This window comes from Mobula birostris, chromosome 9, assembly GCF_030028105.1.
Source record: "Mobula birostris isolate sMobBir1 chromosome 9, sMobBir1.hap1, whole genome shotgun sequence".
Taxonomy (NCBI): domain Eukaryota; kingdom Metazoa; phylum Chordata; class Chondrichthyes; order Myliobatiformes; family Myliobatidae; genus Mobula; species Mobula birostris.
In genome coordinates this window covers 76,177,905-76,201,449 of record NC_092378.1, presented here as the reverse complement: position 1 = coordinate 76,201,449, position 23,545 = coordinate 76,177,905, and the positions used below count along the sequence as shown (strand labels likewise).

General features: G+C 43.1%; 1 protein-coding gene across 2 annotated transcripts in view; it reads left to right on the top strand.

Annotated features, from left to right (window-relative positions):
- tmem65 (transmembrane protein 65) overlaps positions 1-23,545 on the top strand; it is a 111,708-nt gene that overhangs the window by 37,882 nt on the left and 50,281 nt on the right. For both annotated transcript variants that reach the window (XM_072268279.1, XM_072268280.1), the window contains one exon: positions 17,782-17,826. In XM_072268279.1, the coding sequence (XP_072124380.1) occupies positions 17,782-17,826 (45 nt within the window). The remainder of the gene's footprint in view (positions 1-17,781; positions 17,827-23,545) is intronic.

Genomic DNA, 23,545 nt, shown 5'->3' with positions numbered 1-23,545 from the left:
CACATGATTCAGGATAAAACTTAGAGAAACTAGTTTTCATCTCAGCATGTTATGTTACAATGGGAAGGAGTTGCTATTTCTAGACATCACAATACTTGGAGTGTGTCTCTGAGGTGCTGTAAAGTAGCCAATTTTTCACAATTATAAATACAGTGGTGTCCAATAATGATGCTGCTCTGTATTTCCAGCATCAGCAGAATCTCTTGTCTTAATGATGTTCAAAGGCTTTTACTGTGCCTCCACTTTTATAATTGCACAGCTTGTCATAGCAGGTTTGCTTCCCCAGGGCAGCTACCAATTCTGATCATTATAAAAGTGTTGTTGCTTCATGGTTGTCATTAAGCACCTCAGGCTATAGTGTGCCATCTCAATGGATGAGTAGCAATGCACAATTGGCTGCTATTTAGTGGCTCACTTTTGCAAATGTTTATAGCACACATTGGGCTACTTTGAAGATTTACCTATGCTTAGTTTTTCACAACTTGCTTGCAATTATAGCAATCTAAAAGTGAATTTAATGCAAAATCTGAGTAAAGAATGATCAATGATAAAGTCTATTCACCATACATGTACATCGCCATGTATTAGGAATTTGCTTTGGTGTGTAGGTCAGTGCAACTCCTGCAACTAAAAAAAAATCAATGATTATAAGCTTGGAGAATTAAATAAAAAATAAACTTGGAGGTTGAAGTACAGATACAATAAATGTGCATAAATACCAGTATGTTTTTACAATTGTAACCCACAGGCTCGGCCAGCATGTGTTCATTGAGGGGAAGACAACTTCTGGCCCTGCCAAACTGAGAAATCTCGTTTGGGTGGCTGCTGCGTGATGTGTTGCCCAGTTACAAATCCGCACCGCAAAATATCAGACAGTACACCATATGCAATTAAGTGATTGAACTTTATAAATCTTAATCTGAATATATGGTTAGTAAAGAAAATAAAAAGGGAAAAGGGCCCAGTTTAAGGAAAATTCAAAAGTGCACGTTAGAGCTCGCTGATATGGCCATTCATCAACCATCGACCTCTTCCGACCATTGCTGACCTTCGGACCCTCGCTCCCAGTCCACTCCGTATGGTGGTGTACCAGCTCTCTTCACTAGTGTCTCCCTTCTCCTCTTGCTGACAAAGACTACGAAGATCTCTCTTCCAGACCCACAGGAAAGGACAACATCCCTCTCATTGGATAGCACACATTCCAAGGCCCTATTTTCTCTTGTCATAACCCAAACATTGCTGCTACAGAGAAACGATTACATTAGCAGTGATACTTTACAGCATGTTACACAATGTAAGCAACATGATAAACAGTGGTTTAGTGTGCCTAAAGTGCAGTAATGGGGGTGATCGATAGAGGGGGTTGGGGTGGGCTAACTCAGATTAACTAACTGGGGGAAAAAGTTTTAAAATGGTGTGAAGTTTTTTTTTGTTTTAATAGCCTGATAGCACTTTCCAGAAAGGAGCTTTTGGAAAAGGCAGTTTCCTGTGTGGGCAATGATTTGTCTATGTCTGAGCCAGGGCCTCGACAGAGACTGCAGTTCAGTGCTATCTTGACTGGCACGTTATTTAAAGGTGAGATGCCTATGTCTAATGGTCTTGTATGTCAGTGTACTAAATCTGATTCTGATTCAATATTGTGAAATGTTGACTCTGTCGACTCTGCACTTCCCTCGGCAGTTGCTGCCTGAAGTGCTAAGTTTCTTCAGCATTCTGCTTTTAGCATCTTCCAAACTTGGGCAGCACGGTAGCGGAATGGTCAGTGTTATGCTATTTGAGCGCCAGTGACCTGGGTTCAATTCTCACTGCTGTGGGTAAAGAGTTTGTATGTTCTCCCCATGACCCTGTTGGTTTCCTCCCACTTTCCAAAGAGGTACAGATTGGTTACAATGGGTATCATTGGCTCTTCACTCAACCCTGAAACATCCGGACAGTAAAGATATTTACATCAGGATGCCCTTTATCGACTAAAGCTCAGCATTCAATACCGTCATTCCTTCAAAACTAATCAATAAGCTTTAAGACCTTGACCTCAATAACTCCCTGTGCAAATGGATCCTCGATTTCCTCACTTGCAGACACCAGTCAGTTTGGATTGGCAACACCAGCCTCCTCCACAATCTCCATCAGGACAGGTACACCACAAGGCTCTGTGCTTAATTCCCTACTGTACACACTTTACAATTATGACTGTGTGGCATAGCACAACTCCAATGCCATATTTAAGTTTGCTGATGACACCACTGTCGTAGGCCGAATCAGCATATAGGAGGGAGATTGAAAATCTGGCTGAGTGGTGCCGCAACAACAACCTCTCACCCAATGTCAGCAAGACCAAGGAGATGATTATAGACTTCAGGGGGAGGAAACTGGAGATCTATGAGTCAATCCTCGTTAGGAGATCAATGGTGGAGAGGGTCAGCAGCTTTAAATTCCTTGGTGTTATCATTTCAGAGGACCTGTCTTGGGACCACCATATAAGTGCAATTGTAAAGAATGTACAGAAGTGCTTTACATCTAAAACTTTGACAAACTTGTGTAGGTATGTAATGGAAAGTATACTGACTGACTGCATCTCAGCCTGGTATTGAAACACCAGTGCCTTTGAATGGAAAAGCTTACAAAAGGTAGTGGATACTGCCCAATCCATCATGGTTAAAGCCTTCTCCACCACTGAGCACATCTACACAGTGTTGTCACAGGATAGCAGCATCCATCTTCAGGGTCTGCCAGCATCTAGGCCAAGCCGTCTTCTGGCTGCTGCCACCAGAATGAAAGTACAGAAGGCTCAGGATTCACCACCAGGTTCAGAAACAGTTATTACCCCTCCAGGCTCTTGAAATGGAGAAGATAACTTCACTCAACTTCACTGGCCCCGTCACTGAACTGTTCCCACAACCTGTGGACTCACTTTCAAGAACTCTTGTGTTCTCGATATTTATTGCTTGTTTATTTATTATTATTAATATTTTTTCTTTCATTTTGTATTTGCTCAGTTTGTTGGTTTTTTTTGCACGCTAGGTGTCCACCCTGTTAGTGTGATCTTTTTGAGTCTGTCTGGAAGAAAATGAATCTCAGGGTTGTATACGGTAACATATATGTACTTTGATAATAAGTTTACTTTGATTTGGGCAGTGCGGGCTTATTGGGCAGGAAAGGTTATTGTGCTGCATCTCTAAATAAGTAAAAAAAAATAAGACTGAAAATAGCAACAACACACACAAAATGCTGGTGGAATGCAGCAGGCCAGGCAGCATCTATAGGAAGAAGTACAGTCAATGTTTCGGGTCGAGACCCTTCGTCAGGACTAACGGAAAAAAGAGATAGTAAGAGATTTGAAAGTGGGAGGGGGAGGGGGAGACCTGAAAAAATAGGAGAAGACAGGAGGGGCAGGGATGAAGCCAAGAGCTGGGAAGTTGATTGGCAAAAGGGATACAAGGCTGGAGAAGGGGAACATCATGGGACGGAAGGCCTTGGAAGAAAGAAAGGGGGAAGGGAGCACCAGAGGAAGATGGAGAACAGGCAAGGAGTTATTGTGAGAGGGAAAGAGAGAAAATAAATAAATAATAGATTAGGGATGGGGTGAGAAGGGGAGGAGAGGTGTTCACGGAAGTTAGAGAAATCAGTGTTCATGCCATCAGGTTGGAATACAGGTTGTTGTTCCTCCAACCTGAGTGTGGCTTCATCTCGACAGTAGAGGAGGCCATGAATTGACATATCGGAATGGGAATGGGACGTGGAATTAAAATGTGTGGCCACTGGGAGATCCTGCTTTCTCTGGCGGACAGAGTGTAAGTGTTCAGTGAAATGGTCTCCCAGTCTGCATTGGATCTCACCAATATATAGAAGGCCACACCGGGAGCACTAGACGCAGTATATCACACCAGCCGACTCACAGGTGAAGTGTCGCCTCACCTGGAAGGACTGCCTGGGGCCCTGATTGGTGGTGAGGGAGGAAGTGTAAGGGCAGGTGTTGCACTTGTTCTGCTTACAAGGATAAGTGCCAGGAGGGAGATGTGTGGGAAAGGATGGGGGGGACGAATGGACAAGGGAGTCGTGTAGGGAGCGATCCCTGCGGAAAGCAGAAAGGGGGAGGAGGGAACGATGTGCTTGGTGGTGGGATCCCGTTGGAGATAGCGGAAGTTACGGAGAATAATGCCTGGCTGGCCTGCTATGTTCCACCAGCATTTTGTGTGTGTTGCTTGAATTTCCAGCATCTGCAGATTTTCTCATGTTTGTGAAAATAGCAGGATTGTTTCATGAATTTATTCTTAACTGTAAAATAAAGTATGCTGTCACAAGAATTAAGAATGTGAAATAGAAGTAGATGGTCCCTTGAACCTGTCTTAATACTTTATAAGATGGCTGATCATGCCCTTAATTTATTAATTCTGCATTTTGTAACTTACAATACATTTTTATGTATTGTACTGTACAGCTGCCACAAAACAACAAATTTCGCAACTTGATTAGTCAAGCTGTAAGGGGCTTCTTTGTTATGTTAACTGCTGAGAAAGTGCTTCTCTCTCGCAGCTTGTTTGGGTTATATTACTGATAAAGAGCATTGTATTCATTTGCTAACCAATTGGGATAGATGTTATTCTTTCTTGTGTGTCTGTAAGCTATTGTTTCATGGGCTTGGGGCAGAAGGCGATGGGGACAGAGAGAGGAGACGTGATGCTGTAAGCTGGGCGGCAGGACGGAACCCGAGTGGGAGTCCGAGGCCCAGGGTCTTCAGCGAGGAGAGGAGATGAGGACAGACTCGTGTGGAGCGTCTGGTCGACCACTGTGGTTGGTCCCAGGCGGCGGGTTGAGGAGGTTGGAGGGGATCGAATGGTTGAAAGAAGACTCCGTTAATTGAGCTCCAACTGTTGCACACGACATGGTTGAACTTTGATAAGTTTGGCGCCTTTTACTTTCCTTTTATTCATTAGTCTTGCAAGACCATGGATCTGCGCCTGGAAATTCTTCACTCTCCAGGGCGCAGGCCTGGGCAAGGTTGTATGGAAGACTGGCAGTTGCCCATGCTGCAAGTCTCCCCTCTCCATGACACCGATGTTGTCCAAGGGAAGCGCATTAGGACCCATACAGTTCATTGCAGAGCACTGTCATTAAGTGCCTTGCTCAAGGACACAACACGCTGCATCGGCTGAGGCTCGAACTCACGACCTTCATATCGCTAGTCAAACACCTTAACCACCTGGCCACGTGTCCTTTTATATTTTATCTCTATTAATTACATAGTTCCAGTAAGATCTATAAAGTGTAATCATTTAATCGTATATGGTGTATTGTCTGTTATTTGACGGGGTGGGGTACATCACACAGCATCCACACAAACTTGATTACCCAGTTTGGAGGGATCGAAGGCTGCTCCCCCCAGACGAAAGCGAGCTGAACGAGCCTGAGGCTTACCGGGGGGCTACAAAGCCATCAAAGATTCTTGGGAGAAGGCAGGAGAATGGGGTTAAGAGGGATAAGTCATCAGCCATGATGGAATGGCGGAGCAGACTCAATGAGCTGAATGGCTTAATTCTGCTTCCTGTGTCCAATGGTCTTGTATGCTAATTATACTAAACCTGATGCTGATTCAGTATTGTACCTGGTGGAGATTTGGGCTCCTCATCTAACAAAAGGTGTGCTGGCATTGGAGAAGGTTCAGAGGCGGATCACAAGGATGATTCCAGGAATGAAAGGGTTATCATACGAGGAACATTTGATAGCTCTGTTTCTGTACTTACAGAGTTTAGAAGGGTGGGAGGAGGGAGAATCTCATTGAAACCTTTTCAATGTTGAAAAGCTTAGACAGAGTAGATGTGAAAAGGATGTTTCCCATGGTGGGGAAGTGTAGGACAAGGGGGCACAGCCTCAGGGTAGAGGGGCGTATATTTAAAACAGAGATGCCATCAAATTTCTTCAGCCAGAAGATGGTGAATTTGTGGAATTTGTTACCACAGGCAGCTGTGGAGGCCAGGACAGAAGGTGTATTTAAGGCAGAGCTTGATGGGTTCTTGATTGGGCACAGCATCAAAGGTTACAAGGAGAAGGCTGGGGTGTGAGGCTGAGGAGGGAATAAAGGGATCAACCATGATTGAATAGTGGAGCAGACTCGATGGGCCAAATGCCCTATTTCTTCTCCTATGTCTTATAGTCTCATGGTGTTAATTACAGCATTTCAGCTCTCATTTCTTCAGATATTTTTTAATGAGTTTCCTTCTTGTCCATATCCATACATTTGAGGTGGCATTTTGATCTGTATAATGAAAATGTTAATTTTGCAGCCATACCTCACTTGTTCTCCATTTGCCCTCCATCTGATTTGTTTTTTTTTGTAATTCTTTTTGTATTTCAAAATGGGTCATTTATTTTTAAGTTAAATTTGCATATTTTTCATTTTTTCCCTCTACAGAATTGCTAATTCTTTTCCTGTTGAAATGCCTTTCACCTGTTAACATATTTCCTCAGGAGTTCTATGTTTCTAGCACTTCGTTATTTTTCCACTTTGTTTTTATATTGTATATTATATATCACATTTAAGACTGTTACTAAGTTTGTTTACCTTAATATTTGCTGCACTTTCTCAGCACAGTCACGACATATTTCACTGTATGCTTCAATGTTCTAATGTACATGAGACAAAAAGAAGCTAATCTTCCAATCTTCACTTCTCGAACATTAAAGCTGCTCTGTCTCTTGAGCATTATACTTTTTTTAAGCTTCTCCACATTTTAAATTAGCATCAGACTGTTAATAATTTTGTGTTTTTGTAATTTTTGCAGCACTTTCTCAGGACTATTACTGTGCATTTCAGATAATTGGAATCAGGACTGGCTTTTTTAGCATTGAAATTTGTTGTTTTGAGGTAGCAGTATAGTGCAATACATCAAATATGCTATAAATTGCAATAAGAAATGTATATAAAAAGAACTAAGTAGTGCAAAAAGTGACCAAAAATAGTGAGGTAGTATTAATGGGTTCATTGTCCGTTCAGAAATCTGATGGTGGAGGGGAAAAAGCTGTTCCTAAAATGTTGAGCGTACTTCTTCACTGATGGCAGTAATGAGAAGGGGGCATGCCTGCGTGTTGTGGGTCCTTAATGATGGATGCCGCCTTTTTGAGTTATCACCTTTTGAAGTTGTCACTGTATGCTTCGATGTACATGTGACAAATAAAGCTAAACCTCTTTTCTTCACTATTCTAAAAGCCGCTGCATTTCTCCTGAGCATTGAACTTTGCCTCCACACTTTTTAAGCTTCTCCATATTGAACAGATTTTGACTTTGTCTCGCTGTAACCCATGTGTTCAACAAAGTTTGTTTCTTTTACATTTGTAGTGTTACATTGTCCTTTTTAAAAAAATCTGTTCCATTATCTTTTTCAAATAGGGCCTCCATAGATGCTGTCTGACCTGCTGAGTTCCTCCAGCATTTTATGTATGTTGCTCAAGAAACAATTAAATCTGTTCATAAGTTCAATGCAGAAATTTTTTGAGGTATATTCATTCAAAAACATGCCACACATGGTGACAAGTTTGAGACTGAGTGTTACATAGATTAACTCATTACTCTAAATTACCACTTTTGGCTTTTGACGGTAATTCCTCAAATGTTTCTCAGCCTACAACCTTCCATTGTCTTGTATCTACAGAAGAATGTAATTTGGTCCATCAAAGTCCAAAGTAAATTTATTATCAAAGTACATATATCTCATCATATGTTACCTTGTGATTCATTTTCTTGCAGGCATTCATGGTACGACAAAGAAATACAATACATTCAATGAAAAATTGCACACACAGGCTGACAAACAACCAATTTGCAAAACAATACAAACCATGCCAAGTAAAAAATGTAAATAAATAGTATTGAGGACATGAGCTATCGAGTTCTTGAAAGTGACTCCATAGGTTGTGGAATCAGTTCAAAGTTCTTCTTCTTCTTCGTCTTGTTTTACGGCGGTTGGCACCCAGTTTAGTGGTGCATTACTGCCACCTTCTGCTCCAGAGTGTGCAATAGACGTACATTCTAAATCCCTTCACCCAATCTCTCTCTCTGTCTCACACACACACACACACACACACACACACACACACACACACACACACACACACACACACACACACACACACACACACACACACACACACACACACACACCCTAACCTACACTTTATCCTCCCATCTTTGGCCATCCTAGTACCTTATTTTTGCTTATCAATTATATCCTATAAAAAACCCCTGTATCCCTTAAGAAAGCTAAAAATACCCTGACCTGTGCTCTCTCACTCATGCCCAGCAACCCTTTTAATGTGAATTCCTGCACCCCCAATTCCCTTAGATTAATTCTCATCATCTCTCTCTGTATCCCATACTTCCTGCAACTCAGAACTACATGTTCTATTGACTCCTCTTCCTGAAGTTCCTCACACAATCCTGTCTGGTGTTTCCCTATCATTTTCAATGTTTTGTTTAACGCTCAGTGCCCCAGCCTTAACTTAGTCCACACAGTTTCCTCTCTTCTGTATCCACTACCTCCCCTAGTACCTGCAACACTCTTTTGTATTTGATATAAATGCCTCCCTTTCCCCTCCTTGTCCCACCTTTCTTGCCACATTTGGTTGATTTTTTTCCCAGATTACACACTTAACCTCTGCTTTACTGATACTAATGTGCATTTCTGTATTTTCTTTCTTTAATGCCCTCTTTGCCAACTCATCCACCTTCTCATTCTCCTTCACCCCTACATGTGCTCGAACCCATAGAAATTTTACCTGACCTCCCCGATCTGCAATTTTTGTGACTTCATAAAGTACGTCTTGCCGACTGTTTGAGTGAAAAGACCTTAAACTTGCTAGAACTGAGGATGAATCAGAGCATATCAACAATTTGACTTGTCTAGCTTTCTCCACCCATCGCAACGCAACCAACACTGCCAGCATCTCCACTGTATACACCTCTAACTTATTAGATGTTCTTTTGCTTATTCCAATTTCTTTTGCTGGTATTGCCACCCCAAACCCTGTCACTCCTGTTTCAGGTTCCTTAGCACTGAGTATGATCACTATACTTTTCCATCACATGACAGTTAAATGCACTTGCCAAATCAGTTTTATATTTTCCTTCCCTTTTTACCTCTAACAAATGCCAGTCTATGTCAGGCCATACAATCTTCCATGGAGCTACAACCGGATTAACTGCTGAAGGACTTATCCTTAGATCAAACACTCCACATTCTTTAGCAATATCATTCCCTACCCAACTAAAGTAGGGAAACCTCCCATTTTCCCAGCACTCCTGCAGCACTCCTCTTGCAGGGTGAGAATCAATGTGCCCCTGCAAATTATCCCAGTAGTTTGCCATCAATTGCATCCTTCTTAGTTCCAAAGGCATTACTCCCATTTCTACCTGTAGGGCTGATACTGGTGATGTTTTAAAAGCCCCCTCAAAGCCTGAGCCTGAATCACATCCAGTTTCCTTATAAGAGACCTAGCTGCTGATCCATATGCTATATTTCCATAGTCCAACAGAGATCTCACTAAAGCCACATACCTTCTCTTCAACGCTGAACAACTTGCTCCCCATTCCCTACCAGTCAAACATCTCATCGCATTTATTACTTTTTTACATTTGTCCTCAACTTTCCTGATATGGTCTGCCCATGTTAATCATGAATCTTTAGCCAGAGGATGATGAATCAGCTCAAAGTTGAGGCAAGTGAAGTTCCTCATGCTGGTTCAGGAGCCTGATGGTTGGAGGGTCATAACTGTTCCTGAACCTGGTGATGTGGAACCTATAGCTCCTGTACTTCCTTCCCAATGGCAGCAGCAATCCCATTCTCCTACTTATTCCCACAAGACTATAAGACATAAGAGACATAAGAACAGAATTAGTCCATTCGGCCCATCGGCTCTGCTCCCCCATTTCAACATGGCAGATTTATTATCCCTCTCAACCCCATTCTCCTGCCGATCTCTGTAACCTCCACAGGTTCATCATCCTCTAGCTAAAGAAATTCCTCATCTCTGTTCTAAAGGGACATCCTTCTATTTTGATGCTGTGCCCTTTGGTTCCAGACTCAATTACATCCTCTCCACATCCTCTGTATCTAGGCCTTTAGATATTTGACAGATTTCAATGAGATCTCCCCTCATTCTTCCTTATTCCAGCGAGTACAGGCCCAGAGCCATAAATGCTCCTCACACGCTAACCCTTTCATTCCCAGAATCATTCTTGTGAACCTCCTGTGGATCCTATCTAATGCCAGCCCACTGCTCTATTCTCTCTACACCCATGATTGATTGGCTAGGCACAGCTCAAACACCATCTATAAATTTACTGATGACACAACTATTGTTGGCAGGATTTCAGATGGTGCTGAGGAGGTGTACAGGAGTGGGACAGATCAGCTGGCTGAGTGGTGTTGCAGCAGCAGCCTTGCACTCAATGTCAGTAAGACCAAGCAATTGATTGTGGATTTTAAGAAGAGAAGTCGAGGGAACAACATCAGTCCTCATTGAGGGATCAGCTTTGGAAAGGGTGACCAGTTTCAAGTTCCTGGGGGGTCAACATCTTTGAGGATCTACAAGGTATTGATGTAATTACGAAGAAGGTATTACAGCAGCTATATTTCATTAGGAGTTTGAAGCGAATTGGTATGTCATCAAAGACATTTGCAAATTTTGACAGATGTACCATGGAGAACATTCTAACTGGATACATCAGCATCTGGTATGGAGGGGCCATTGCGCAGCATTGTAAAAAGCTGCAGAAAGTTGTGAATTCTGTTAGCTTCATCTTGTGCACTAGCCTCCCCTGCACTGAGGGCATCTTCAAAAGACGATGCCTCAAAAAGGTGGCATCCATCATTAAGGACCCCCATTACCGAGGAAATCCCTCATTGGTACCATCATGGAAGAGCTACAGGAACCTGATGACACACACTCAACGTTTCAGGAACAACGTGTTCCCTCTGCCATCAGATTTCTGAATGGATAATGAACCCATGGGCCTCAGTATTTTTCACTCTCTTTTTGCACTAGTTATTTAATTTTCTTTATTTGTATATATTTATTGTAATTTAGTTTTTATTGCAATGTACTGCTGCTGTAAAACAACAAATTTCACAACGTATGCCAGTGATATTAAACCTGATTCTGATGCCTCTGACCTCTTGGGTCAAAAAGGCTGAGAGAATGATCAGGGTCTCTCTTCAACCCATTCGAGATATTTATCAGGGGTGCTGCATATGCAGGGACCTTAGCATTGTCAGTGATCCCTCCCATTCACCCAGCAATCTCTTTGATCCCCTACCATCAGGCAGGAGGTACCGTAGAATTAGAACAAGAGCTGTTAGGATGGCAAACAGCTTTTTCATCCATGCTGTAAGAGTAGTGAATGCCCTACCACCACCTAGGTCTCATCATGTCTGAAGGTCAGTATTGTTATACTGTTTACTTTTTAACCTGTATGGTATATGCACCTTATTGTTAATGTATGTGTGTGGTGTGTTAGTTACTGCATTGTGCATGTTACTGTATTGTGCACCCTGGTCCGGAGGAACAATGTCTCATTTGGCAGTATACATATGTATAGTTGAATGACAATAAACTTGAACATGAATGCAAACATCACAATTGTCTTCCTTACCCTCAAATTAACTTTTATGGAATCCTGTACAAGGACTCCCAAGCTACTTTGCACCTCTGAATTTTGTATTTTCTTCCTGTTTAGAAAATAGTCTACACCTTTATTTCTTCACTAGTCTACACTATATTCCATCTTCCACTTCTTTGCCTATTCTCCAGTCTGTCTACATGCTCCTGCAGAATCCGTTTCCTCAACACTGCTTGCCCCTCCCCCCCACCCCCCCCACGACCCCACGTATCTTCATACTGTCCACAAACCGGGCCAAATATCCCAGGAGTAGGAGAAGAAGATGGTGACGCAACACAGCTTGCGCGGCCACTCCGGTGAATGATATCTGTAATTTGTCAAGTAGGGTGCCGTGCACAATCCTAATTTGATGGAGACAGACGTGAGAGAACGGAGGAACATCTGGAGAAACTTCTGAAATGCCTTTTTCACTGCCGCTGTTACTGTGGGATCCAGAATCTCTGGAGGGGAAGGCCCCGAGTCCTCGGCTTTGCTTGTTGCTCGGCAGCTGGGATGGGGTCAAAGAGCTCGGCAGAGATGGTGCTCGATGTCGAAGGGTTGGTCGGAGGCTCGAAGTTTTTGGACGGACTCAGAGTCGGCTGTGGTCAGGTGCTTCCAATGCATCGACAGTTGCTGGTGCCTGGAGGTTTATGGCAGGGAGAGTTTCTCCCTTCTACCACCTGTTACCGGGGACTATCTGGAGTCGATCAGAACATTGAGACTTTTTTAGCATTCCCATGGTCTACTCTTTATCAAATTATGGTATTGCTTTGCACTGCTGTAAGAATAGGTTATAATTATGTGGTCTTGTCAGTGTTAGTCTTTGGTTTGTCCTGTTTTTTTTGTGATATCACTCTGGAGGAACATTGTATCATTTCTTAATGCATGCATGCATTTCTAAATGACAATAAACGAGGACTGAGTGTCCTCATAATCTAATCTAATCTAATCTAATATCTGTCAATTCCATCATCAAAAAATCATTGACATGTAATATGAAAAGAAGTGGTCCCAACAAAGACCCTATGGAATACTGCTAGTCTCAGGCAGCCAACTAGAAAAGGTTCCCTTTATTCCCACTGTTTGCCTCCTGCCAGTCAGCCAATCTTCTATCCATGCTAGTATCTTTCCTGCAATTCCATGGGCCCTTATCTTGTTAAGCAGTGTCATCTGCGGCACCTTGTCAAAGGCCTTCTGAAAATCCAAGTAGACAACATCCACTGACTCTCCGTTGTCTATCCTGTTTGTTATTTCCACAAAGAATTCCAACAGATTTGTCAGGCAAGATTTCCCCTTGAGAGTGACATAGTTAATTCAGAAACAAAGGTTCTGAATTTAAAGAGGGGTAACTTTGAAGGTCTGAGACGTGAATTAGCTAAGATAGACTGGCAAATGACACTTAAAGGATTGACAGTGGATATGCAGTGGCAAGCATTTAAAGGTTGCATGGATGAACTACAACAATTGTTCATCCCAGTTTGGCAAAAGAATAAATCAATGAAGGTAGTGCACCCGTGGCTGATAAGAGAAATTAGGGATAGTATCAATTCCAAAGAAGAAGCATACAAATTAGCCAGAGAAAGTGGCTCACCTGAGGACTGGGAGAAATTCAGAGTTCAGCAGAGGAGGACAAAGGGCTTAATTAGGAAGGGGAAAAAAGATTATGAGAGAAAACTGGCAGGAAACATAAAAACGGACTGTAAAAGCTTTTATAGATATGTGAAAAGGAAAAGACTGGTAAAGACAAATGTAGGTCCCCTGCAGACAGAAACAGGTGAATTGGTTATGGGGAGCAAGGACATGGCAGACCAATTGAATAATTACTTTGGTTCTGTCTTCACTAAGGAGGACATAAATAATCTTCCAGAAATAGTAGGGGACAGAGGGTCCAGTGAGATGGAGGACCTGAGCGAAATACATGTTAGTAGGGAAGTGGTGTTAGGTAAATTGAAGGGATTGAAGGCAGATAAATCCCCAGGGCCAGATGGTCTGCATCCCAGGGTGCTTAAGGAAGTAGCCCAAGAAATAGTGGATGCATTAGTGATAATTTTTCAAAACTCATTAGATTCTGGACTAGTTCCTGAGGATTGGAGGGTGGCTAATGTAACTCCACTTTTTAAAAAAGGAGGGAGAGAGAAACCGGGGAATTATAGACCTGTTAGCCTAACGTCGGTGGTGGGGAAACTGCTGGAGTCAGTTATCAAGGATGTGATAACAGCACATTTGGAAAGCGGTGAAATGATCGGACAAAGTCAGCATGGATTTGTGAAAGGAAAATCATGTCTGACGAATCTCATAGAATTTTTTGAGGATGTAACTAGTAGAGTGGATAGGGGAGAACCAGTGGATGTGGTATATTTGGATTTTCAAAAGGCTTTTGACAAGGTCCCACACAGGAGATTAGTGTGCAAACTTAAAACACACGGTATTGGGGGTAAGGTATTGATGTGGATAGAGAATTGGTTAGCAGACAGGAAGCAAAGAGTGGGAATAAACGGGACCTTTTCAGAATGGCAGGCGGTGACTAGTGGGGTACCGCAAGGCTCAGTGCTGGGACCCCAGTTGTTTACAATATATATTAATGACTTGGATGAGGGAATTAAATGCAGTATCTCCAAGTTTGCGGATGACACGAAGCTGGGTGGCAGTGTTAGCTGTGAGGAGGATGCTAAGAGGATGCAGGGCGACTTGGATAGGTTGGGTGAGTGGGCAAATTCATGGCAGATGCAATTTAATGTGGATAACTGTGAAGTTGTCCACTTTGGTGGCAAAAATAGGCAAACAGATTATTATGTGAATGGTGGCCGATTAGGAAAAGGGGAGGTGCAACGAGACCTGGGTGTCATTATACACCAGTCATTGAAAGTGGGCATGCAGGTACAGCAGGCGGTGAAAAAGGCGAATGGTATGCTGGCATTTATAGTGAGAGGATTCGAGTACAGGAGCAGGGAGGTACTACTGCAGTTGTACAAGGCCTTGGTGAGACCACACCTGGAGTATTGTGTGCAGTTTTGGTCCCCTAATCTGAGGAAAGACATCCTTGCCATAGAGGGAGTACAAAGAAGGTTCACCAGATTGATTCCTGGGATGGCAGGACTTTCATATGAAGAAAGACTGGATGAATTGGGCTTGTACTCGTTGGAATTTAGAAGATTGAGGGGGGATCTGATTGAAACGTATAAGATCCTAAAGGGATTGGACAGGCTAGATGCAGGAAGATTGTTCCCGATGTTGGGGAAGTCCAGAACGAGGGGCCACAGTTTGAGGATAGAGGGGAAGCCTTTTAGGACCGAGATTAGGAAAAACTTCTTCACACAGAGAGTGGTGAATCTGTGGAATTCTCTGCCACAGGAAACAGGTGAGGCCAGTTCATTGGCTATATTTAAGAAGGAGTTAGATATGGCCCTTGTGGCTACGGGGGTCAGGGGGTGTGGAGGGAAGACTGGGGCGGGGTTCTGAGTTGGATGATCAGCCATGATCATAATGAATGGTGGTGCAGGTTCGAAGGGCCGAATGGCCTACTCCTGCACCTATTTTCTATGTTTCTATGTTTAAGGAAACTATGCTTGTCTATTTTATCATGAGCCTCCAAGTACCCTGAAACTTTATCCTTAGAAATCGATTCCAACATTTTCCCAATCATTGGTCTGACTAACTGACCTATAACTTCCTTTATCTGCCTCTCTCTCTCATTCTTTTATTCTCTCTTGTACTCATCAACCTTATTCTAATGCTCCTGTCCCAATCTAGTTCAAATTTACTTGTCATTCAACTGTACATGAATACCCATGGATATACCTTATGTGTAATTTAGAGTAATTAGTAAATCTATTTAGCACCCAGTGTTAGTTGCTGCATATCACGTTCCTTGGCATATTTTTTGCTTTAACATATATTTTAAAAGTTCTGCCTTGAATCTGTGAGTTGAAGCGGTTCTTGAGCAACACACGCATAATGCTGGAGGAACTCAGCAGGTCAGGCAGCATCTATGGAGAGGAACAAACAATCAGTGTTTTAAGTCGAGATCTTTCATCAGTTCACCAGTTCCTCTACGCTTTTGTTTGTGTTGTGTATATTTCAATATATTGCAGGGAGTGTGTCTCAATTTTTTCTATTAGTAAACTTTGGGTGATGTCTCTCACCTACCCAACCCTCATTTGCTTTCACCCATCACCTGTCAGCTTGTACTCCTGCCCCTCTTCCTATCTTTTTCTGACTTCTTCGCCCTTCTCTGGTGTTTTTGAAATGGTTCTTATCTTCATTGCTCTTCTTGTATCACTGCCTACATCCTAGACAACCAATTCTTTTTAACCTTTCAATTTAGACTGCAGTTAATTTCAGATGCTGTTGCAACAATTAATGTTCTGATATTAAAACAATAGATCAAATATTGAAATTGAAATTTCTGCTATTGAGATTGATCTTTTAGCTGAATGCCCAGCGGTATTTGTCTCTAAAGCTGGCCAGAAAACAATCTATTTTAATATTTTCCCCTACAGGTGTTAACTTCATTTCTTCGTTTTTGCCTCTGAATACAAAGATTTGTCTTTAAACAGTATCAGAATTCCCTCATCATGATTTACTCTTTATGCACAATTTGTTTCATATCCATACAATATCTAAATGTTGTTTGCTGTTGTATGTCATCTGACTGCCACACCACAGCAAATTCCTAATACATGTAAATACATATGGTGAATAAAGTTGATCCTTTAGTACCTTTCTCTTGAGTACAGTGTTTAGTTATTTTGGTTACATTACACTCCCTTTGTAACACAAGATGCCACTCTTTAGACTTGTACATCTGCTTGTTAATGCAAATATTGAGCAGTTTTGGGCCCTTATCTAAGAAAAGATATGCTGGCTTTGGAGAGCATCCAGAGGAGATTCATGAGTATTGAAAGTGTTAACATTTGAGGAGTGTTTGACGGCTCTGGGACTGTACTCACTGGAGCTTAGAAGAATTGTGTGAGGGTGGTTTCATTGAAACATATTGAATGGCCTAAATCGAGTGGATGTGGAAAGGATGTTTATTATAGTGGAAGAGTCGAAGACCAGAAGGAACAGTCTCAGAATGGAGGAACATCCATTTAGAACAGAGATTCAGAGAAATTACTTTAGTCAGAGGGTGTTAAATCTGTGGAATTTGTTGCCAAGAGTGCTGTAGAGGCCAAGTCTTTGGGTGCATTTAAGGCAGAGATAGATAGGTTCTTGATTAGCCAGGGCATCAAAGGGTATGGGGAGAAGGAAGAAGAGTGGGGATGACTGGAAGAATTGGATCAGCCCATGATTGAATGGCGGAGCAGACTCGATGGGCCAAATGGCCTACTTCTGCTCCTATATCTTGTGTTTTAATTTATTTAGTCAGAAGGTAGTACATCTGTAGAATTCATTGCTCCAGATGGCTGTGGAGGCCAAATCATTCATTGTATTTAAAGTTGAGGTTGGTAGGTTTTTGATTATTCAGGGCATCAAAGATTACGGGGAGAAGGGATGAGAATGCAGTTGAGAGGGATAATAAATCAGCCACGACAGAATGACAGAGCAGCTTGATGGGCTGAATGGCCTAATTCTGCTCTCATGTCTTGTGTTCTTATGGTGTAATCAAGGTGATGAAGTAAGAAGCTGGAAGGTGATAGGTGGAAAAGGTAAAGGGCTGAAGAAGAATGAATTTGTTAGGAAAAGAGTGTGGACCATAGGAAAAGGGGAAGGAGGAGGAGAACCAGAGGGAGGTGATGGGTACGTGAGGAAAAAGGGGTAAAAGGGGAGTCAGAATGGGAATGGGGAAAAAAGAGGAGGGGGAACTTAATGGAAGTTAGAGAAATCGATGTTCATGCCGTCAGCTTGCGGGCTATCCAGAGAGAATGAGGTGTTGCTCTTCCAATCTGAGAGTGGCCTTGTCGTGGCAGCAGAGGAAGCCATGGACCAACATGTTGGAATGGGAAGAGAATTAAAATATGTAACCACTGGCTTATCCTGCCCGTGGCAGACAAAATGAAGATGCTTAACAAAGTGGTCCCTAAAACTACTTAGGATCTCAATGATGTAGAGGAAGAGCACCGGATTTAATGGTAACAGTTTTTTTTCAGGAAAATTATACAGATGTAAGAATTTCCTCTTTCTCTTTGCAGGAGAAGTGCAAGTTAGCCCTCCATCATCAGCACAGCAGAGATATGGTAATGTAATTGTTATATAAGCATGTCCTTTTCAAAGTTTAATGTTTACCGTATGCTTGCAAGTTAATAATACTGAATGAGACCAAAAGACTATAACGCATAGGAGTATATTGGCCATTCTGCTCATTGAGTGTGCTATGTCATTCCATCATGGCTGATTTATTATCCCTTTCAATCCCATTAGTCATATTCAAAGAACGCTAGAGCACACAAACAGGCACTTCAGGCTATCTAGTAAATTCTGAACAGTTAATCTACCTAATCCCATTGGCCTGCACCTAGACCATAGCCCTCCATATCCCTCTCGATACCTATCCTAGTACCTCAAATAAATTTGAATTAGAAACATAGAAAACCTTCAGCTCAATACAGGCCCTTTGGCCCACAAAGCTGTGCCGAACATGTCCTTACCTTAGAACTACCTAGGCTTACCTATGGCCCTCTATTTGTCTAAGCTCCATGTACCTATCCAGGAGTCTTTTAAAAGACCCTATTGTTTCCACCTCCGCCATTGCTGCAGCAGCCCATTCCATGCACTCACCACTCTCTGCGAGTTTTAAAAAAAACCTTGCTTCTTGTACCTTAAATCTATGCCCTCTCGTGCTAACCATTTCAGTCCTGGGGAAAAAGCCCCTGACTATCCACACGATCAAGTGGGGTCTGACTAGTGTCCTATATAGCTGCAACATTACCTCTCGGCTCTTAAACTCAATCCCACACTTGATGAAGGCCAATGCACCGTATGCCTTCTTAACCACAGAGTCAACCTGCGTAGCAGCTTTGAGTGCCCTATGGACTCGAACCCCAAGATCTTTCTGATCCTCCACACTGCTGAGAGTCTTACCATTAATGCTATATTCTGCCATCATATTTGATTTACCAGAATGAACCACCTCACACTTTTTGGGTTGAAGTCCATCTGCCAATTTTCAGCCCAGTTTTGCATCCTATCAATGTCTCGCTGTAACCCCTGACAGCCCTCCACACTATCCACAACACCCCCAACCTTTGTGTCATCAGTAAATTTACTAACCCATCCCTCCACTTCCTCGTCCAGGTCATTTATAAAAATCACGAAGAGAAGGGGTCCCTGAACAGATCCCTGAGGCAAACCACTGGTCACCGACCTCCATGCAGAATATTACCCATCTATAACCACTCTTCGCCTTCTGTGGGCAAGCCAGTTCTGGATCCACAAAGCAATGTCCCCTTGGATCCCATGCCTCCTTACTTTCTTAATAAGCCTTGCATAGGGTACCCTTTCAAATCCCTTGCTGAAATCCATATACACTGCATTTATAGCTCTACCTTCATCAATGTGTTTAGTCACATCCTCAAAAAATTCAGTCAGGTTCATAAGGCACGACCTGCCTTTGACAAAGCCATGCTGACTATTCCTAATTATATTATGATTTGAATTGATTGACGTTATTACTTACATCCTTCATATACATGAGGAATAAAAATCTTTATGTTCTATCTCCTTCTACCCGAAAGCCTTTCTCAACCATTTAGGGATTAAACAGATGGTTGTGTATGCACTCAGATTTTGGCCAGTTCAGGTAAGGGCAACAGATGTTGGCCAACCAAGAGAGGAAACCCATGCAATCACAGACAGAACGTGCAAACTCCACAGAGAGAGATCCCAAGGGCAGGATTGAACCTGGCTCCTAGAAGCTCTGAGGCACTGGTAGTGCTAACTGCACAAATTTGCCAGCAATGTTCACAGCTTGTCCGTCTCCGCCGCATCTGCTCTCAGGATGAGGCTTTTCATTCTAGGATGAGGGAGATGTCTTCCTTTTTTAAAGAAAGGGGCTTCCCTTCCTCCACTATCAACTCTGCTCTTAAACACATCTCTCCCATTTCACGTACATCTGCTCTCACTCCATCCTCCCGCCACCCCACTAGGAATAGGGTTCCCCTGGTCCTCACCTACCGCCCCACCAGCCTCCGGGTCCAACATATTATTCTCCGTAACTTCCGTCACCTCCAACGGGATCCCACCACTAAGCACATCTTTTCCTCCCCCCCCTCTGCATTCCGCAGGGATCGCTCCCTACGCAACTCCCTTGTCCATTCGTCCCCCCCATCCCTCCCCACTGATCTCCCTCCTGGCACTTATCCGTGTAAGCGGAACAAGTGCTACATATGCCCTTACACTTCCTCCCTTACCACCATTCAGGGCCCCAAACAGTCCTTCCAGGTGAGGCAACACTTCACCTGTGAGTCGGCTGGGGTGATATACTGCATCCGGTGCTCCCGATGTGGCCTTTTATATATTGGCGAGACCTGACGCAGACTGGGAGACCGCTTTGCTGAACATCTACGCTCTGTCCGCCAGAGAAAGCAGGATCTCCCAGTGGCCACACATTTTAATTCCACATCCCTTTCCCATTCTGACATGTCTATCCACGGCCTCCTCTACTGTAAAGATGAAGCCACACTCAGGTTGGAGGAACAACACCTTATATTGCGTCTGGGTAGCCTCCAACCTGATGGCATGAACATCGACTTCTCTAACTTCTGCTAAGGCCCCACCTGCCCCTCGTACCCCATCTGTTACTTATTTTTATACACACATTCTTTCTCTCACTCTCCTTTTTCTCCCTCTGTCCCTCTGAATATACCCCTTGCCCATCCTCTGGGTCCCGCCCCCCCCTTGTCTTTCTTCCCAAACCTCCTGTCCCATGATCCTCTCGTATCCCTTTTGCCTATCACCTGTCCAGCTCTTGGCTCCATCCCTCCCCCTCCTGTCTTCTCCTATCATTTTGGATCCCCCCCCTCCCCCTCCAACTTTCAAATCCCTTACTCACTCTTCCTTCAGTTAGTCCTGACGAAGGGTCTCGGCCTGAAACATCGACTGCACCTCTTCCTAGAGATGCTGCCTGGCCTGCTGTGTTCACCAGCAACTTTTATTTGTGTTGGGGATAGCAAAGTCCTTCCTTCAAGAACATTAGTGAATTAGAAGACATTTTATGATAACATGGTTGTTCGTTGATTCGAAACTTATTCCTGTTAAACTTTTGGTAAGCAATGGGATGAAAGCTTATGGGAACTGAAGGTTGAGGTAGTTCAGCCATGTTCATTTGATAAGCTAGAGCAAGCTCCTGGGGCCAAGTGACCTTTCTGTTCCATGTTCAGATGGATTCCTAAGAAGACCAGCCAAGTTTCCTATTAAGGAAGAATGTTTTGCCCATTCAATCCAAACCCTACACTAGTACTTTGATTCATCTTTTAAACCAATTATTGTTTGTGGCTACTGCAGTTATGAGGGATCAATTTGCCTTTGTCATTAGTTGGGATTCCATGGTCCATTGTACAGGATAAAAGAAAACTGGAAGGAAAGGAATAGATCAAAATACAATGGAATTGCAGAATCACAGAAGCTCCTGGACACCAAATGAGCCCATTTAGACTATTGTACCCGTACTGATCAACAAAGAAGGAATCTACCTTCCTGCACTTGTTATAAAGCCCTCCGGGTTACAGTTCTTGCACTGCACATCCAAGTCTAAAGGTGATGAGAGTTTCTGCCTCCATCACCTTTTCAGCAAGGGGTGGACTACTGACCTATGAGGGACCCCGTTGGCAATAATATTACAGTCACAAAAGGGCTCATCAACCATTGTCATTTTCTCCCTGAATTTGAGTGTATTTTAGTTGCAATCTGCCTGCGTCGGGTCTCGCTGGGAGACAGTTTCGCTGAACACCTACACTCTGTCTGCCAGAGAAAGCAGGAGCTCCCAGTGGCCACACATTTTAATTCCACGTCCCATTCCCATTCTGTTATGTCTATCCACGGCCTCCTCTACTGTCAAGATGAAGCCACACTCAGGTTGGAGGAACAACACCTTACATTCCATCTGGGTAGCCTCCAACCTGATGGCATGAACATTGACTTCCCTAATTTCTGTTAATGCCCCACCTCCCCTTCGTACTCCATCCGTTATTTATTTATTTATTCTTTCCCTCCCCCCTCCCTCTCTCTCCTTTTTCTCCCCCTCCCTCTCTCTCCTTTTTCTCCCCCTCCCTCTCTCTCCTTTTTCTCCCTCTGTCCCTCTCGCTATATTCCTTGCCCATCCTCTGGGCTTCCCCCTTCCCCCTTTTCTTTCTCCCTAGGCCTCCTGTCCCATGATCCCCTGATATCCCTTTGCCAATCAACTGTCCAGCTGTTAGTTCCATCCCTCCCCCTCCTGTCTTCTCCTATCATTTCAACTTTGACTGTACCTCTTCCTAGAGATGCTGCCTCGCCTGCTGCGTTCACCAGCAATTTTTATGTGTGTTGCTTGAAATTCCAGCATCTGCAGATTTCCTCGTATTTGCGTTTTTAGACTCTCCCTTGAATCTTGGTTTTCAGTTTATGGACAGGTTGTGACAAGGACAATAATTTGAGAGACACTTGAACTTACCGGTATCACAGTTTATCAATGTGTTCCTTTTCTCCAAAGAGAGCTTGATCATCAAAAACTACAATCCATAACCCAACACTTTGGTATCTCAGACAGAATCTCTCTCAACAGTGAAGGAGAGACCTTCTCTTAAAATTAAGACAAAAGCATTTCAAAATGGGGGACAAGCCTGGTGCGGCAGCTTAGGGGCGCCCAGGCCTTAAGGTCAATTCACTGCACTAGATTGAGGGTGGGTATCCTGTTAACTAACCCTAAGGAGGTAAATGACTGTTTTAAAGAATTTTACAGTGAACTCTACACCTCTAAATGCAATGCCACTCAATCTGATTTGAATAACTTTGATTCTCTTGTAATGCCGAAACTTAGTGACGCTGCTAGGGAGGTCTTAGATTCTGACTTCACATTGGAAGAAATAACTTCTGCCATTAGGTCATTTCCGTCCGGCAAGGCAGATGGGCCAGATGGATTTGGCTGTGAATTTTATAAGAAATTTTGGGATATCCTTGCCCCACTTCTCTTCAGAATGATATCTTGCTCTAAGAGAGATAAAGCCTTGCCTAGGACATTGTATGAGGCTAACATTTCCCTCATTCTAAAGAAAGGTAAAGAGAAAACAGACCCGGTCAGCTATAGACCCATTGCACTCCAGAATTTCGATAGAAAGGTAATTACTAAAATGCTGGCTAACGGACTAAATAAGCATTTGTCATCTATCATTCATCCTGATCAGACAAGATTTGTCCCGGGTAGGTTCTCTTTTTCCAATGTCAGATACTTCCTTAATACTATATATGCTGATCATGAGAAAGCTAATGGGGCAGCAATCTTATCCCTTGATGCACAGAAGGCTTTTGACCAGATTGAGTGGCCTTACGTGTTTGAGTCACTGTACAGGTTTGGGTTCAGCAAGTCATTTATATCCTGGGTAAAACTGATATATACCAGCCCAGTGTGTTCTATTATAACCAGCGGTGACAATTCAACTCTGTGTCCCCTACACCGTTCAGTCCAGCAGGGGGCCCTCTCTCACCGGCCCGTTTTGCCGTCGCGGTAGAGCCCCTTGCCCTAAAAATAAGAAGTCACCCAAATATTCTGGGTTTGAAAGTGGGAGATATTGAAACACTTATTAGTTTATATGCCGACGATGTGATGCTCTGCTTACAAAACTCAGAAAAGTCAGTCCCTCTTCTTCTAGATTTAATCACCTCTTTTGGTAGACTATCAGGATACTCACTCAATTGGACAAAAAGTGACTTTGTGCCCCTCTCCAACGTCTACACATGGGTTTGTTTTGGAAAGTGTCCCATTCA